The sequence below is a fragment of the Tripterygium wilfordii genome, chromosome 16, assembly GCF_013401445.1.
Source record: "Tripterygium wilfordii isolate XIE 37 chromosome 16, ASM1340144v1, whole genome shotgun sequence".
NCBI lineage: Eukaryota > Viridiplantae > Streptophyta > Magnoliopsida > Celastrales > Celastraceae > Tripterygium > Tripterygium wilfordii.
The window spans coordinates 3,393,110-3,412,424 of NC_052247.1; the positions used below are offsets into that span (position 1 = coordinate 3,393,110).

Here is a 19,315-nt window from a genome sequence, read left to right on the forward strand (position 1 = left end):
GTTTAGAATAGTTACCCTTGTAGCGCGCCTTTCGTGCTGTCGAAGCATACAACGAACACGAACTTTCTGATCGTGCCTCTACGGTATCCACACGAACGATGCAATCTTCGTGTACGTCTCACGTCCACCAACGAAACTCACGAGCCCTCCGGTTGCTAGACCGAAACGAACCCGTCGTCTTCAAATCCGATTCAACACCTTGAATCAGTATAGTGAGCAAAATAGGAGACCACCCTTTGAAAGACTTTCAGCTTTACTCTTGAAAAACTCACGTATGACTTATCTATTTTCACAAAACGTCTCCTCACTTAAAAACTATCTTTCTATATATACATATATATATATATTCCAAATCCTGTTATGTTTATATATATATATATATATATATCGGATAACATATATATATATATATATAACGTTCAAACCATTTTTTTGTTTGATATATATATCTCTATATATCTATCCGTAACGTGTGTGTATATATATATATATATATATATCTTTATATATATATACATAAAGAAATTGAGATCAAATAGAATTCCAAAATGTTTGAGTGCTACTCAAAAACTTCTCTTGGTTTTTAGAAATTTCTTAATACCAAAGTCAAAATATCATAGTCCAACTAGGACTGAAAAATGCTCACATTAAATATGAAATTCATCTCATGAATTTTACGTTCCGTATTGCTTACCATTCTTAGTGTGCGACCCTGTAGGTTCCCGTAATGTTGGTAGTAATTATAAAATCCTATTTTAGAATTACAAGCAGTGAGTGATGTCTAGCAACATATCACTGCTACCCAAATTACGAGAAAGTCAATGTTTCGACTCAACCTTTACCGCGACTAATGTTACCGTGTTGTAAATTCCTTTTATCCTCGATGTCTAGATTGAACACGAGACATGGATATGTCACCCTCGTATAGCTCAATCAATGTTTCCTGATTCCCGAATAAGCTAATCGAAACAAATGACATTGATATCATTATATCAACTCATTTGAGCATGGCCATGCATTTATCAGCTCTATTCAATCAAGAGGCCTTAGATATCAATCTCGTGTTATGAGAAGGACAAATTCCATCTTGATCACTCACATCCCTCTACATAATTTATTATACACCTGATCACCACCTTTATAGCCACCTTGTTAAGGGCAACGTTTGATAGTGTCAAAATGAACAATTTCTTATGTCGGGAACAATGGTGATCTCAGGTCGAAGGACTACAAAACACCATTATCACAATGAAATTATTTATGACATCCATAACACGATCCATGTAATGATTTCATGATGGGTCGATCCAGTACATAAATTCTCCAATTTATGTACCTACATGTTGACTTAATATCATATATTAATCAAGCACATATTAGCCTCTACACATTATTGTCGTCCCTGTTAACAATAATATTTGGCTAAGGACATTTAAGAATATACATTATATTCTAGGGACATTATTACAATAATTCATACTACACAAATATAAATAATTGCAATAACTAAAAATAACTTTATTAATAAAATATCCATGATAATATAATGTGCTAAAGAATCATCATATGATTCATATGATTGACTTTAGTGCACACTCTCCAACATTAAGCTCAATTAATGCCTTGGTTGATGGTGTTGACATTTGTGTGGTTGGCAAGAGAATGATAAGATGAGTCTTTTTGTTTGAGACTTGACAGAATGGGGTCTAAAAAAATGGCTGAAAAGGCTTTCAAAGGGAGTGGCACTGGTTATTGATTGCATAAGCAATGTGATGTGGTTGGGCTTGAGTTAGGGATTGAAAGGTCAGCATGCAGTTTCTGTTAGGTATACATGTCGTGTAGCAAATATCAAACCAGCATTGCATATGCTCAGGTGCCTTGAGGTTTTTGTATCTTTTATCATTTCATCATGCATTGTCAACTGTAAAATGTCAATAATGGATCATTTGATTGAGATGGTGAACTTGATCGCATTAATTCTTAGCGCAAGCAGGATATCATGAGTTCAAGTCTCATCACCCAAGAGTATTTTCATTAGCGCAAGTGTAGGTTTGATGTTATATAACTAGTTTACAAGGAAATATATCATATGCTCCTGTCAGTGGAGGTGGGAATTTAAGGTCATCAAAGCATATTGTGTTTAGCATGGACAAAACAACGGGTCGTTGACTGAGATGATGAATTTGACCCCGATAATTCTTAGCGCAAATAGGAGATCGTGAGTCTAAGCCCCATGAGTCTTCCATGTGGCTCGGAGTTTAGGAGTCTGATTGCACATTACCCTTGCTATATCTATGGTCACTGTCAGATCTCCATTACACATATCCATGACCAAGGTTATATGCACTTATGCAGATATACATTCATCCATATTTATACACAACTATTTCCATTACAATTTACAATTTCGTAATTACATAAGAAAGAATTTAAACAACTAAAAAAAGAATTTAAACACAAATATAAATTTACTCATTCTGTCATTCATATAATTATTAAGGCAGTACAACAAATTAAGTGAAACTGAAACACACATAGTAATAGTACCAAGCCAATGCAAGTTACAAGATCTTATTCGTTTTCCAGTACACAAACTGACTGAGATGAGAAAAAAAAAAAAACATACATTTATTGAGAAGTCGCATGCAGTTACTCTTACTACTAGAGTAGAGTTGCAACAGGATATCCTATGGTTTGATTCTCTGTACAATTATTATAAGTTGTTCGACAATTTAAAAGATGTCCAGTCCTGTTGAAGCATACAAGTTAATCCATCGCTGTCTTCCTTGCAAAAGATTTGAATGTCTACCCCCAAATGTTGTTTAATGGCAGATGCTTCATATCCATACTCATCACTAGGAGTTATTCCGGCTGACAAATTTTACATATATACTCAATAAACAATATATAATGGACAAATTTTTTTATAAAAAAAAAAAATACTTTTTTTTTTCTTATGAGTTAGGCGTGTGGGGCTTGGTTTTATAAAGGGGAGAGAATCTACACATTCTTTTTTCGATGTGGGATCTCTTGTTAATAGAAAACATTATGAAATCAAATATATATACATATATATATAATTACCATTTTCTAGGATTCTTTTCACTCTAAATTGCCTGGCAAAAGTTATAGCAGTGTTGAAATAATAGAAAGGATTGTTGGGATGTTCATGACACTTTCCATGTTCCTTCCATTCATATTTCCAAGTCTTTTCATTCCATTGCGTCCTTGAAAGTAGGTTCTCGTTGAACTTATAGATATTTGGCCAATATCTATCCATTTCTTGTAATATGGGTTGTAACAGAGTTCCCTGGTTTGTTTGAACCAAAAACAATTATATATCAATTACGACTAGCTTATTTTTCACAACTTATAAATGCTACCGAACGGAGCGGAGCGGTGGATTGATGCCTGTAGAGAAACAAAATGAAATGATACTCGCATTAACTTGGTCTTCGTTTGTTGGTTGGATGGTGGTGCATCCAGTTGTGTTAAACCGAGGGATTACAAAATTGACCCATACATAGGCCAAACACTCTGGATAACGAAATAATCTGGAACTGGCAAGTGACAAGTATACAAGTTCTCTCTACAAAATGACTCAGCCCATCTGAAGACGATCTTGTAGTATTCATATTCCCCCCTTCTTCTCGCATCTGCACACAATGGTAAGAGCACGATTGTGGTGGCAAGAATGCAAAAAATTGCAGAGCCAACTGAAGATTTTCCACCCATTTTAATTCTCTCTATGAAATGATTTCTGTGATCGATCGAGCCTTTTATAGCATGAAGCACTGCAATGAATGTTGTTAATTAGTATCTAGGGTTTTCCGTATTATTTTCATGGATTTCTTGAAAGAAAGGTCACTTTATAAAATTTGTTTTGTTTTATTTGTTATATAGATTCCATGTATGACAGACAAAGTTAGTGAAAGCTTCCAAGGTAAACCTACCTAGTATTTACAACAGCTTGCAATGAATTTTTAGTTTCCTTTGTTTCCAACGACTCCTGCCAGCCCTAGCTCGGATTAGTTAAGAAACCACCTCGACTACCCACCATTTGAACAAAACAACTAAGATAGATACGTCTTAGATCGAACACTAACATCAGATTATCTAAACATATATAGTTTTTCTCTATTTTAGAGAATAAATATATAAATAATTGGTTAAAAAAAATTCCATCAGATTACCTACGTGTTACCTGTTTTACATGTGACATAAAATTAATATTAATGACAAAATTAGGTTGATAAAACTCCTTCAAAAAAAATAAATACAAGAAGACATAGTTTGTGGGTTGGTGAGTAAAATATAAGTAGAAAAATCAAAAAATGCCATTGATCTTTCCAAGCATTTTTCACCATGAAAACTTACTGGCCGATGGTTATTATTGTGTTGTTTGGTCCTAGAAAATTATTTGGATATTTGTGTTTAACCTTAAGAACTTATTTGGATGTTTATGTTTAACATTAAGGATTCCTAGCATGACATTTTTTGCAAATGAAGGCAAGTTTTTTTCCTTGGAAAGAGTGGGTAAACATTATCTTCAATAAAATAGCTAAAATATTATGTTATTAATGTAGTAATTGTACATATGAATAGCATGTGAGAATTAAAAATAAATAAATAAAGGAGGGATAAGATGATCCAAATAAGATTATCTAAAAGTTCTTTCTCTATTTTAGAGAACCACTTGCATCAGTTTCTCTACACTGATGATGCATGTAAGTATTTTAGATAATAGAAAATTCAATTTAGATCTGAGTAAAAAACCAATTGCATCAAAATTTGTTAGAGTTCTGTATAATGGATAACTTGAGTATTGATTATCTACAAGTAGATAATCACCATTGCATTATGAACTATTAAAATAATATTATTTTTATATCTCCTCTCTCCTGCATCCCACCCCTCTTAAATAATATAAAATTAATAAAGAAAAATTAATATGTTAATGAAGTAAATATTATAATAAAGATACTCATGTGTGATCGTTAAATAGAGAAACTGTAAATTGTCAAAAAAAAAATGGTGTTTGAGGAGGTAATATAGAAAATCGGTTAAGAGACACTGATGCAAAGTGTGAAAAAATAGTCACCACATTAAGGCCTTGCACAATATTTATTTTATGATAATTATTAGGGGTGGCAAAAAATCGGTCCTGAGTTGGTTTTGGATCGTACAACTGCACGTGTTTACGAAATATTTACATGTTCAAACCCTAACCGGAATGAATTTCAGACGAACTTAATTGACCGTACTCGAATTGGTTTAAATTCGGACAAGTAAATTGGACAATTACCTAATCCGGGTTAGGATCCGCAGAAGTAAATCAGACAAGATTTTCGCGTTTGGACCCATACCCATATTTAAATCAGACAAAATTTTTGCTTTTGGACCCAAATTTCATACGTATAACTTGTGTCCAAACTTATTTAATCCGAATCGGACAAATTCAATCATCCGGACCAAACAAAATTCTGCTACCGACCCCTAGTAATACCCCGTCTTCCCACTCGAACTCATGGTAATAGAAGAGTGAGTATCCAACTTACTAACTAAATTAAATGGTAACTTTTACGGGGAACGACAAAGATTGAATGGTTTTTGTTTGTGTTGATTCTAGTGGTGGTCCTGGTGGACCTTATGTGTGATGCCTAAGAAAACATTCGAGGAATGGGCCTTGTCACTTTCTCAGTGTATTGCAGGATTATAAGCCCAAAATAGACGGCCCATAACAGAAAAAAAAGCCCAAGAAAGAAAGATCTCCCTCTTTATCCGCCATTTGATCCTCCGAAGTCTGAACTTAACGAACTCTCGTCCACCCACTTCCTTTCCTTCCATGGCTCTCTCCATAACAGCCACTACAAGCAGTAGCAGAGCCGAGATCCTCTACAACAGCCCCACCAAGCAATCCTACGTCGCCTTCCCCGTTCGCTTCCACGTCATATTACCTCTCTCGCACCGTACAGGACCACCATTGCACATAGTTTCAGCGAAGAAATTCTCCTCCCGGACTGAACGATCTGACCGAAATAATCGGCGCTTGACTACGACCACGGACCAAGAAGACAGGAAGGCTGCCGATTTTGAAACATTTGAGGCCGAGAGTGGAATTGGAATTGATGATGGTTTTGTCATGCCGGTGCTCCCTGGAAAAGAACCAGACTTTTGGGAGGGTCCGCAGTGGGATGGACTTGGATTCTTCGTGCAGTATATGTGGGCTTTTGGGATTCTTTTCTCTGTACGTATCTTTTATCTCTCTTTGCCTGCCATTGATGTTTCTGGTGTTTTCTTTAGTTTTTGCTATTTTGGGTCTGCTTAGTTGAATTAATGTTTATTGTTTTGATTAGTGTTTGATGATTGACAGTCGAGTTACTGTATTAACACTCTTTCTCCGAATTTCTACCTTAATTTGGAAAATTTTCTATTCAAATGATTGAACTTTTAGTTCAAACTTTGCTGTAAAACACATAACTTGGGTTAGGTACTGTATGAAAATTTGGTCTAAGACTGTTGAGATGGTTTGAAAAAAAAAAAGGGTTTTTGATCATCCAAGCAGCGTGTGCTTGGTCATCAAGAACTGCAAATGAGAAACCCAGATGAAAATTTTGTTTGAAATTCTGCAAACTGTATCAAGCAAATAAGGTTATTTAAAGTCTTCTCTGGGTTGGTAGAAGGGAGTGTGGGATGCCGTAGATGGCAATTGAGGGTACAATGAATTAACTACTGGGCTATGCCAATATTAATAGCTATATAGAGCCAAGAAGAACATATGCTCTAATTTAATTTTCTACAAGAATTATGGGGTTAACAAAGTTCACGGTTGATTCTAATCCGGGTTAGGGTCCAGAGTGTAATGCAATTATCCGGATCTCCAATTGTATCTCTGCTTCTGCATCATGGGAGTATGCAAGGTTGAAAAAACTGAAATGTATCCTTTTCTGCGCTTGTTTTGCTGGTGATGCCTCAAGGCTCAAGGGCCTTGTTTTCCATATGGCATTTCAAGCTCAGCGAGATAGATGATCTTTACGTTCGAAATAGTTTATGTATGCTTACATTCTTGTACTTAAATTACAAAGCTGGTAATGGTAGTTTCTTCATGATTTTTAGATGGCTAACCTTTCTACCATTTGAAACAGATAATTGCATGTGGAATTGCTGTGGCTACATACAATGAAGGGGCATCAGATTTTAAGGAGACTCCTGCATACAAAGAGTCTATCCAGTCTCAGGAGCTTTTGGAAGAACCTGATGCATCGAGCTCGGATGTGTTCGAGTCCAACCCAACTGAGGTGGCGCCAAGTTTGGAATAGGTATGGTACTGAGTTTGACCACTTTTTTTTACATCTTGGATATGTAAAAATGTAGGCAAAGAAATATTTAAACTGAAAGGCCATCTTGAAAGGCATTGTCTTTGATATACAAAGTATGTTTTAATTTTGTTTACTGCATCTTCTGAGATTTGTAAATTTGTCTCTGTTTTAGTCTTAGATGTTTTTCCTTACACCAAGATCTTATAAAGAAGCGAACCATGAGTAGCTTAGATAACTCATAGAGGTCTCGAGTTTGAGCCCTCCCATCCCCTTCCCTTGTATTAAAAAATAGATCTTATAAAGAAGTTGACCATACCTTATTTTGACAAGATATTCAATCTTATAAAGTTGTGATTTTTATTCCAAAAAAATTGCATAACCTAGATTTAATATCAAATTACCAATATAAATTCCTATCTATCATAAATACACATCAAATCCTACACTAAACTATAACAAGACTCTGGCAAGATTTAAGTTGCAAGGAGAAGGGCTGTAAGAGCTGCCACAGCTGCCAAAAGATATCCTTTCTTCAACTTTTCACCAATACTGCTGCCAAATCCAAATCTCTTGATGGGTCTTGGTGCCACTTGAACCATTGGTGAAGCTGAAAGTCATACAAAGAAAAAGTCATTGAATAGACAGATTTCTTGTTTTGAAAACAAAATTTAAGATCTCTTTCCATACCAGTAATGCTAGAGTTGGCCTTTGGCCTACCGGAAGCAGTAGAGTTGGATTGTGCCCCCAGTGAAACTTGAGAAGCTGGTGAACTTGGAGCTCCAGGTATCCCTTCAACAAAAAGTTTAACCAATGTAATTTTTGAGCAACATCAACAATCTTCCCATGTACAATAGAGAGGTTTTTATTAAAGCTTTTTTTTACCTGAACATCCAGATGTTGCAAAGAACAGGCAACTGCAGCGCTAGTGTCTGGTTAATTGGGAAAGTGTTCGTGGCAGCGTCACCCAGCAACAAACACAGGCAGCTGGGCTGATGGCTGTAGAGTAGACTGAGGTTATCACAGCACGACTGCTCTGGCAATGGAGCTGTGCCCTGCACAAATGGTGCACATGGAGTCAGTGGAAGAAGCCTTGAAGCACAGTTGGTTATGGTTGGGCTTGGGGTGGTAGGATCTTGAGAAAGAGTGGCGGGCACAAGGGAAATGAAGAACAGCAAGACCAGAGAGGAATGAGCAGCCATTGGTATGGTTAATTTCTTGTATGTGAGAATTTAGGGACGCAGACGAAAACAAACGATTAAGGCTAACTAACGTGTTAAACCCGGAAAAACATCACTGGAATACATTAGATAAAAGAGAAAAAAAACTATCAAGTTTTGATTAATTTCATAAAAGACAAAAGATAATGACTTAATGAGCCTCTACAACTCTAATGAAATGAAAAACACATAAGTACGAAATTACGAAAATATTCTTAAACCCCTAAAAGATCCATTTGAGGTTCCTAAATAGCGACAAAAATTGGATGGGATTAATGGCGTAGCGACTACTATTCTTGACAACATATCAAAACGAATCTCCCGACTAAATTTCGCACAATCCTAACAACATGGTTTTTCAATCCTACAAGTCGGTTTCTTTGTAAATACTCTTGCCAACAGTTCTACATCATTCAAACTCTAATAGATCTAACATGTCCCGTACATACTACTTTAGACAAAAGGGCTTCACGCAATTATGCAAAAGAACAAAGGGGTGAAAGTTTGAGTGCAAAAGATGTATTGACGTATTGTCCTTTTCCTTTCCTCTGCCTGCCAAACAATCTGTGGTTGCAGAGATAGAAAATGTCAAAGAGGGTCCATGTGCCCAACTCATGTGGATTGAATCATCCTTGTGAAAGTAAAGCAATCAACTCTTTTCCCAATTTATTGCTGCACATGCTCCATCACAATCACTTTGCCGGCTTCACAAGCCAAAATAGGCAAAAAGACATAACAGATCTCTGTCAACAAAATGATCCATAATTCCTGATTGAAGCCATGAACTAATTATATAGTGGCAGTGAAAGTACTGCATTCAAACTCATATCAATGATGCCTAAGCTGGGATCTTGGGCTATAAGGTTGCCTGTAAAGAAGACTCGTTTTCTCCCCGTAGAGCAACTTCTGCCTCGGATTACCAGATCTATTGTCAATCCTTTAACCAATTCTCAGGTTCATGAAGTGGTGTTAGCAGCTGATTTAGGCTGTGCCAAATGCAGAGAGAAGGTTGCTGATGCAATTTCAAGGCTTGATGGTAAGTTCACATAAGACGCAGACATGCAGTAGCAGTAGTACTTCCATCTATGCAAATTCTTGAATAGAAGTATTTTCACATGAATTCCATGCTTATACTGTTACACATACACATTTATGTATACATGTCTATATACTTGTATTTGCAGAAATGGAGTCAGTGGTAGTGCATGTGGTGGAGAAGAAGGTGACAATCGTTACTCGATCGTAAATCTGTCGCGGAACCTTGATGCTGCAGTTTCAAACATCGATCGATCTAACATGGATTTGGAAATTGTCCAGAATCATATTTTCTTGATCATATGATATGTTATGTTCTGTAAAACCACATGTTTACAAATAACTTTGGATTTCTTTTTCAAAAGTAATGAGAGTTATATGCACAAAATGGATATATGTCATTCTGTTTGCATAGCTAGACCTTTATAAACAAGAAATGCATACTCCTCTACTTTTTTTTTGGTGACCAAGGAACCACCCCAGGCCCCAGCTCTCCGAAAGCGTAAACCTCGGGCCGTCAGAACAATCCGCACCTCGTTGACGACAAGTAAGCCCAGAGATATAACCAACTGAGCTATTGCTCCATGGGACTTCCAGACCACACAAAAACAATACCCTACATTGCTCTATATTTGGAATCAGATTCTACAGTTGAAAAATTAAAACTTTCTTATTATCATTTTTATTCTCATACAGAGTTCTTCTTTGCCTTTTGATTCAAAAGCCACTAATTAGCTAAAAAGTTGTGGTTTACATGACAGCAGAGAAGGCAAGCTTCAACTGCAGCACCCTCTATATCTATTGATTTCTTTCCCCTTCTCTCTTAGACATGTTGGTTTAATTACACATCACACAATTTGTTGATTTCTTTGCTCCACAAACAAGAGATGCAGATCTGTTGGATGGTTATGAAGATCAACATGGACTGCAATGGTTGTTACAGGAAAGTAAGGAGAGCCCTGCTAAGCATACAAGGTTAGGTTCTTCAATCATTTTTTTTGGTAACCGTGTGACTATCTAGCCTAGTTGTGGGAGTAAACTTCGGGCACAACCCACACCACGCTAGGAACAAGTAAGATTGGACTGTATCCCATTTGGATAGGAGCTCAGAAGTGGGACGAGCCCACGGAGCTAGGATTCTACAAGGAAATATCCAGTTGGTTGGTTTGAACTCCCAATTTCGGATGTTGTACGTCCTAAGTCCGAAGAAATAACCTACTAGGCTATTCCCAAGTGGTTCAGGTTCTTCAATCAACTTACACTAATTAAGTAATCTCTATATATGATGAAGTTTTTGCACTTTTTTTTTTGAATTTGTAGAGTTGGAGACACATTTGATAGAGAAGAAGCAGAGCAGGGTGAGTGTTTGTGGCAGATTTAGTCCACAAGAGGTGGCAATCAAGATCAGGAGCAAGACTAATAGAAGAGTGGAGATATTACATATTCAAGACCTCGCTACCAACATCAACAATACTGATAACATTGAGAGAGTCATGGGATGATCCATCAAGAACACAAGCCCTTGATGGGTACTTGTTGGAATATTGTAAACAAGCAAATTCAAACTTTTATTACATGAAAAAGGACTCATAGATTTGTCTCAATATCCTTTATTTGTGTGCACTCTGTTTTTCTTTTTTCTTCTTCTTCTTTTGGCTTGTTATATGTTCCATTAGCTATATATATGAACAGACTAATGCTTCAAGCTCCAAAATATGACTCCCATTTTACCTTTTATTAATGTCAAGTGTTAGAAAGTTAAGTGAGTTACATATGTGTTTATAATCAATGGCTATTTCCTATACTACATAAATTTGAGGTAAAATGAGGATCGTACCTGTACTCAATGAATATATAGTCTATTAGTAATAATTAATTATTGGGAGAAGCAATGATTTGACCCTTGTACTTTCCAAAACGGGCCAACTAAGCTCCTCAACTTATTTTCGCGTCAAAGAAGCTCTCTTACTTTGGATAGGGGACCACGTTAACCCTTCTGTCTCATTTTCTATTAAAACGTGCTGACATGACAGTTAGTGAATGACATGTCATTTTTTAAAATTTTTGATATTTCATGTGTATTCCGGCGTGTCATTGACCAATTAATCGATGACACATGGTATTAAATTTCTACATGATTAAATTTAGATATAGAGGAGATAAATTCTGTAAACTTTACGAAATCGATATATTGATGCCCTTATACTTTCATAAATGGGCCAAATAAGCCCTTATAGTTATAAAAAATAGGTCAATTCACCCCTTTGTTTCAATCAGTTACGATGCCCTGTAATCTAGATAAGAAAAAGTAAACCTAGAAGATAACACATAACACAAAGTCCTTCAATTTAAAAGTTTAAACATGAAATCCATATTCAAAATATTCAGTCCCCATCTAAGAGCCACCATCACCTTATTCTTTTGAAGAATTATTCTCAATATTAATATAACAACAGTCCATCATTAATTAATCAATTAAGTTTAATTCATGACTATGTCCACTCTAATATAGAATTATGCCTTCACATGGTTTCAAATTAGTCACTGACTCTCAAATTGTGCCAATTTAACCATCGAAAGTTCAATTTAAAATATAAGTATTTTTTGTAATATAGGCCTTTTGAAATGAGGGTGTCAATTGACCCTTTTTTGCAAACTTCAAGGGCTTATTTGATTCATTTCTAAAAGTACAAGGGCTTTAAATAATTGATAATTCTAACTTTCCAGAATTCCATAATTCAAGTTTTGAAATTAATCATTTAAAATTTTAATGATATGTGTCAAAAATTTATTGGTCAATGACACTTGGATTACACGTGGAATATAAACAAAAGTAATTAAATTCCACGTCATCCACTAACGGCAACATCAGCATCATTTGACGGAAAACGAGCTTGAAGGGCTAACGTGGTCCGTTTATCATAGTAGAGGGGCTTCGTTGGCACAAAAAAAGTAGATGGGCCTAGTTAACCCTCTTTTGTAAGTGTTCCTCCTACTTTGGACAGTGGACCACATTAGCCATTTTGTCCCATTTTTCATTAAAACATGCTGACACGGCAGTTTTTTTAATTTTTTGATATTCCACGTGTATTCTAGCGTGTCATTGACTAATTAATCGATGACACATGACATTAAATTTCTACATGATTAAATTTAGATATGGAGGATATAAATTCTGTAAACTTTATGAAATCAATATATTGATGCCCTTATACTTTCGTAAATGGGTCAAATAAGCCCTTATAGTTGTAAAAAATGGGTCAATTCACCTATTTGTTCCAATCGATGCAGAATGCCCTGTAATCCAGATAAGAAAAGGTAAACCTAGAAGATAACACATAACATAAAGTCCTTCAATTTAAAAGTTTAAACATGAAATCCATATTCAAAATATTCAGTCCCCATCTAAGAGCCACCATCGCCTTATTCTTTGGAAGAATTATTCTCAATATTAATACAACAACCGTCCATCATTAATTAATCAATTAAGTTTAATTCATGGCTATGTCCACTCTAATATAGAATTATGCCTTCATATGGTTTCAAATTGGTCTCTGACTCTCAAATTGTGTCAATTTAACCATCAAAAGTTCAATTTGAAATACATACTTTTTTTGTAATACAGGCCTTTTGAAATGAGGGTGTCAATTGACCATTTACAAGGGTTTTAAATAATTGATAATTGTAACTTTTTAGAATTCCATAATTCAAGTTTTGAAATTAACCATTTAAAATTTTAATGACAAGTGTCAAAAATTTATTGGTCAATGACACATGAATTACACGTGGAATATAAACAAAAATAATTAAATTCCACGTCATCCACTAACTGCAACGTTAGCATCATTTGACGGAAAACAAACTTGAAGGGCTAACGTGGTCCGTTTATCATAGTAGAGGGGCTTTGTTGGCACGAAAAAAAGTAGAGGGGCCTAGTTAACCATTTTTTGTAAGTAGAGGGGTCTTTTCGTTAATTGTCCCTTAATAATTCAATATTTGGGTTATTAAATATAGATTATAAGTGAGAGACCAACGAAAGGTGGTTTGGTTGACAATTGACTAGGTTAGATATATATGTGCACAAGGTTCAATTCCAACCGCAATCATATTTCTCTGCCGTATTTAAAAAAAAATTACAAAGTGAGGGGAAATAAATGATTTTTAAATTTTTTTTATTTATGAACAAAAACATAATTGGACCAAATGTGTGAAAAACTTTACAAATTTTTTGTATATATGGGCAAAAAACAGAAAGGTAAAACTCAGAATGGCATGTCGTTTTGTACCAGAACCACTACTCGTCTCCACGCTTCACCAACTTTGCGTCTTTGAACTTTGAAGGGACGAAGTTTTTGATTCAGGTGTTAATTATCAATCGAAAGTCGAACCCCACTGTTCCATTAAGGCGTTAACTATCTCTATCTGCAAATCCTTCTCAAAGATCCATTTTCTCTCTCTAAATCAACCTTAAAGCAAAGAAAGCTAAAAACCAAAGGCATTGAGCCATGGCCGCAAAGATGGGTTCTTTCAGGTACACCTTCGCCGAGAAGCGAGAGAGAGACAGGCTATACTCCATAAAGGGTGGGTATTCTGAGCTTCCGGGCTTCCCTAGCTTGGATTACCTCGACGGGCGACCCACCAGCTGCTGTAGCTACCGGAGCATCCGTGAGAAGGTCACTAGTTTCTGTCGGAGCTTCCAGGATGTGGCGTACAACGCCTGGAAGATGGGCGTGTCTGATCCCAGGAAGGTTGTGTTCTCGGCGAAGATGGGTTTGGCTTTGGTCCTCATCTCTTTGTTGATTTTCTTGAAGGAACCCTTCAAGGGGTTGAGCCGGTACTCTGTTTGGGCCATTCTCACTGTTGTGGTCGTCTTTGAATTCAGTATTGGTACTGCCAATTGTGAATTTTTTCTCTCTTGAATCTATTTTCGATTTTTCGTTTTGGGTTGCTTAATTACTATTATATCAACCTAGTTAATAGAATGTCGCTGTCGTTTGAATTCGTAGAGATACGATAAATCTTGGTGAGAATTTGCGTATCACATTGTATTAATTCTTCCTTCTCACGTGTGGATTCATTTGTGTATGATGCTTTGACTTTTCTGGATTTACCATGGTTATGGTAACTTCGGTACCAATAAATGGTTTTGAATGTTCATCTACTAGTTTTCTTTTGTGGTTCTTCATTTAAATGTGTGTGTTTTGTCACTTTGTGTCAATTCATTCTATTATAGTTTCTCCATGATGGTGAAGTTTGTTTGTGGCTTTGTAATGCTATGCTGTGGAGATTCATTTTTAAGTTTCAAGTGAACTTTGGTTGGTTATCACGACATTTGATTAAACCTCCTTGGCTTTATCTGTTGCCTTCCTCACTCAGACCATTGTACAATCTTAATTGCAGCTCAATTTGTGGCCACTCTTCATGAATAGGATCACATCTTTTTTTTGCAGGAGCCACACTTAGCAAAGGATTTAATCGTGGGTTGGGGACATTATCAGCTGCAGGACTTGCTCTGGGTATGGCTGAACTATCGGAACTGGCTGGAGAGTGGGAAGAATTTGTAATTGTTCTGAGCATCTTCTTCATTGGTATGACTTTTTAGTTATATTATAGTGTGTGCTGCTGATTCATGTCCATGATAACTGATTAAAGGTTTTAGCTCTTTCTGCCTTGCTCTTTGTTTACTAGGATTTTGTGCAACTTATGCAAAACTCTACCCAACAATGAAGCCTTATGAATATGGCTTTCGAGTGTTCTTGCTGACATACTGTTTCATAATGGTATCTGGATATAGAACGAGGGAATTCGTCCATACAGCTGTTACACGATTCTTGCTCATTGCACTGGGTGCTGGTGTTTGTTTGGGAGTAAATATATGCATTTATCCCATATGGGCTGGAGAAGATCTGCATAACTTAGTAGCAAAAAATTTCATGAGTGTTGCAACTTCTTTAGAAGGTTGGTTCTCCTCTATTGTTGTCATTATTGTCTCTGTTGTTACTATAGTTGTAGTTTTTAAGGTTAGTTATAATATTTTATTTGAAACTATTGGATTCTTGAACTAGCTAATTGTTCTCTCTAAGTTCTTGGTTTGTAAACTTCATTTTTCTTTCTTGGCTAAATTTGCACAAGCTTCCTTTCAGGTTGTGTTAACGGATATCTTAATTGTGTTGAGTACGAGAGAGTCCCTTCTAAAATCCTCACATACCAAGCCTCTGATGACCCAGTTTACAGTGGCTACAGGTCCGCTGTGGAATCTACTAGCCAAGAGGATGCACTGGTATGCTTTATTGCAAATTTGCAATTATATTGATCATGGAACCCCTGAGTTCAAAGATATGGTTGTCTTTCTGATGATTTTGATCTCTCTCTCTCTCTTTTTTTTATGTGAAGCTGAGTTTTGCTATTTGGGAGCCACCTCATGGACCTTACAAATCATGTAATTATCCATGGAAGAATTATGTGAAAGTAAGCGGTGCACTAAGGCATTGCGCATTCATGGTCATGGCACTGCATGGATGTATACTTTCAGAAATACAGGTACACCTGCTCTTCATCTCTAAATTTATTGTGGTTGTTTAGTGTCAGTCTGATGATTCCAATTGCTTCGCAAAGGATTTGAAGATGCTTTGGTATATTTGATACTCTTGCTATACTGCTTGTGGACTAGGAGATATGCCTTTTAATTTAGTAAGCCTTGAGTTTACATTTGGTTTTTCGATAACTTTGATGTTCTGAGCCATTGTAATTTGTTTAATTTGTGCTATAATAAATATTTCATTATCATCTAAGTTTTTGTGAAGCATAAAGCACATGATCAAGAATGTTGAAGTTGACCCTGCACCTTGTTGAATTAAAATACTGTAACCCATGCTTTGGATGCTGAAGGATTTGCATGTCTTTTGCTTTTCAAGAAAGAGAGAGATGTCTTGTGTGAGGATGTTGCCTTTCGAGATATATTTTTATGATAATTTTCTCAATTATTTACTCCCAAGTCCCAACTCTCATCAATAGTTTGAGGTTATGGAGATTCTCCTATGGAAATTGTAGTCCTTGGTGAAAGATCATAGAGGTCAATTATGGTTTGTGGTGTAATGGTTTGACTACGTAGGATTAGAGAGAAACTTATGCAATGTGGGTGTGGAGAATGATTGGATAACAATGGGAAAATTGGTTGAAAGTTGAAACATACTTTCACACTCTCATAGTTATCTATGACTGATTCAAAGGGAAACTAGAGATCAAGAATGGGGGTTGATGATGATAATTAAGACTTAAGAGGGCGAACTGCCGAACTGGAGTCGGCATCCATTTTGGAAACCATTAATTCATCCCTTATCACAACTTCCTTGTGATAACCGATGAATTTTCAAGCTCAATTCATATTTAAATTAACCATTGATCTGAAAATAATTTTATGCTGCTCCGAAAATTTCTCTGCCACCAAAGCAATCTCTGGTTACATTTGCATTATCTTTGATTGCAAGGAGATACCAATATATATATATATATAAAGACTTCGTTTTATGGTAAAAAAAATCATAGACATCAGTTGACTGTGTGAAACCACAACCTTGACAATATGGTAGGTTTGTGTGTCCTTACTTTTCTCTACACATGTAATTTATAAATTCTTGTGATTCTTCTCCTTGAAATCTATTGCAAACTCTTTATTTATTGATATGGCCTTCTGGAAGAATATCTGCATAATTATTGAATTCTGAATGCTTGAATATGCAGGCATCTGCGGAGCGACGACAGGTGTTTCGTGATGAATTGCAGAGGGTAGGTGCTGAAGGGGCTAAAGTATTACGTGAATTGGGTGACAAAGTGAAAAAAATGGAGCAATTGGGTTCAGCGGACATGCTATTTGTAGTGCATGAGGCTGCGGAAGAGTTGCAAAATAAGATTGACAGGAAATCTTACCTTCTTGTCAATGCAGAGTGCTGGGAAATTGGAAATCGAGAAAAGGAGGTGGTAGAGGCCTTAGACTTGATAAGTTTGAATGATGACCAAAATAGAATCCTCGAGTTCAAATCTCGCAGTGAAGCTGTACTTGATCTCAGATCACTTATTATACCTAAAAGTTGGGACGCTCAAGATGCTAAAACTGAAGCCACTTTGCCTCCAAATGATCCACCCATAAAATTGTTCAGGGAACAATTATCGATGCCTACACATATTTCGTTCGATGCTGATGGAAAGGCACCAGTGGAAGAATCTAAAACTTATGAAAGTGCAAGTTCGTTGTCTTTAGTGACGTTTACATCACTTTTGATCGAGTTTGTAGCGAGACTCCAAAATGTTGTTGATTCCTTTGAGGAATTAAGTGAGAAAGCTAATTTTAAGGATCCTGTTGATGTTTCAGTTGCTGCAGAGCACGTGGGGGTTTGGACCAGACTGTGTGGACCTCTGAAGTTCTGGAGGTGACTTGTAACAAATCAAATCTTCCCTGGAGCTGTGTTCAGTATATTATAAATTTATAACATAGGACTCGATGATTCGCGATTCAAGATGGTCTCAATTATGAACTAGATCGACGTCTCTACCACTGACATGACACCATAATAGCTCGAAGGTTCTGCTGCTGCTGCTGCTGCTACCCTCTCTATTATAGGGAATCATAATCCAGAAAACAATCTATCTGCTACCACCAAGAGGTCGAAGGATTCAGTTTTTGATGATGGTTAATCTAGTTTTGTCTTGGTTCTTTCAATTGTATATTCAGAACATCAGGACATCGACAAGGGATCATACTGATGTATTTTGTTGTGGATGCAGGAAAAATTTTTGGAAGCTACATAAAATAAATTAAATAATATTCCATCTTGTCATTTGTATCACCTTCTGCTCACACCCTCATCTTTTTCTTTCTCCTTTTCTCGGCCCTTCCCATTCTGGCTGTGATGGTGTTTCTGGGCTTTTGTTTGAATAGAATGAATGTTTGTATTGATCAGAATGTGCCGTGGAAGCCAAAGCCTAGACATCGCCAGATGGGTTACTTTTGTTGTGGTTTTGTTGGCTAAGTCCATGCAGCGGATGAGCCGCGTGGACCGCCTTGGAGTACAATTATCATCGAGCAGCGGGTTAATTTTTTTGCAGACGACTTAAATACGTGACGAGCGGGAACCGTCTTGAAGTATAATTATCACCAAGTGGCGGATAAAATTTTTTGTAGACGACTTAAATATGTAGCGAGAATGATCCCCGAAGACTCGAAATCAAGGAATGAAATAGTGACATAGTCGTTCGTCCAAGACTCAAAATCGCCTATTGCCTGGGGAGCTAGGCTTAAGATTCTGTTAAATGTTTGTCCACATGGGAGAGGGAGAGAGATGGATTGAGAGATTGAGGAGCTTGGGTTTGGGAAATAGACTTGACAAATGACAAGATAAAGTTAGGGTTTAAGACTTATGAATGTTGGGTTGGGTTGGGTCAAAGTTAATTAGTGGGCTAGATGAGAATTAGTGGACTGGGGGCCTCATTTACTTTTGATTGGGGGTATTAGGGTGGATTTGTCATAACCCTAGTGTATTTAATATTAAAAAAAATTAACTGGGGGCACGTGCCCCAGCGCTACAAAGGTGAGTCCGCCACTGTATCCACCCCAAGTGCCATTATAGCATGTCATCCGATAGAACTTAACTTCCAACCAGGGTGACAAATAAAAGGTAAATGGTACTCCACACCTTTGGTTTGGGGTGCTATTTTTTACATGTTTTGTTTGTCCTTCTCCTAGGCCAT

The 19,315-nt window shown here is 36.6% G+C and overlaps 4 protein-coding genes across 4 annotated transcripts; 3 read left to right on the top strand and 1 right to left on the bottom strand.

Moving 5' to 3' along the window:
• Positions 1-1,804: 1,804 nt before the first annotated feature.
• Positions 1,805-3,735, bottom strand: LOC119980678 (ribonuclease S-F11-like). Its single transcript, XM_038823477.1, has 5 exons — positions 3,535-3,735; positions 3,085-3,310; positions 2,764-2,871; positions 2,282-2,346; positions 1,805-1,921 (listed from the first exon to the last, which is right to left on the bottom strand). The coding sequence occupies exons 1-5, from the start codon at positions 3,733-3,735 to the stop codon at positions 1,805-1,807; spliced, it is 717 nt and encodes a 238-aa protein (XP_038679405.1).
• Positions 3,736-5,794: 2,059 nt separating this feature from the next.
• LOC119981166 lies at positions 5,795-7,496 on the top strand. Its single transcript, XM_038824210.1, has 2 exons — positions 5,795-6,247; positions 7,146-7,496. The coding sequence occupies exons 1-2, from the start codon at positions 5,846-5,848 to the stop codon at positions 7,317-7,319; spliced, it is 576 nt and encodes a 191-aa protein (XP_038680138.1). The 5' UTR covers positions 5,795-5,845; the 3' UTR covers positions 7,320-7,496.
• A 1,047-nt stretch (positions 7,497-8,543) lies between these two features.
• LOC119980839 (heavy metal-associated isoprenylated plant protein 20-like) lies at positions 8,544-11,175 on the top strand. The gene is made up of 4 exons (XM_038823635.1): positions 8,544-9,572; positions 9,721-9,758; positions 10,465-10,546; positions 10,892-11,175. The coding sequence occupies exons 1-4, from the start codon at positions 9,368-9,370 to the stop codon at positions 11,071-11,073; spliced, it is 507 nt and encodes a 168-aa protein (XP_038679563.1). The 5' UTR covers positions 8,544-9,367; the 3' UTR covers positions 11,074-11,175.
• Positions 11,176-13,898: 2,723 nt separating this feature from the next.
• On the top strand, positions 13,899-18,414 carry LOC119980429 (aluminum-activated malate transporter 9-like). The gene is made up of 6 exons (XM_038823123.1): positions 13,899-14,458; positions 15,022-15,159; positions 15,260-15,529; positions 15,715-15,851; positions 15,965-16,111; positions 17,312-18,414. The coding sequence occupies exons 1-6, from the start codon at positions 14,077-14,079 to the stop codon at positions 17,999-18,001; spliced, it is 1,764 nt and encodes a 587-aa protein (XP_038679051.1). The 5' UTR covers positions 13,899-14,076; the 3' UTR covers positions 18,002-18,414.
• The last annotated feature ends 901 nt before the right edge of the window (positions 18,415-19,315 follow it).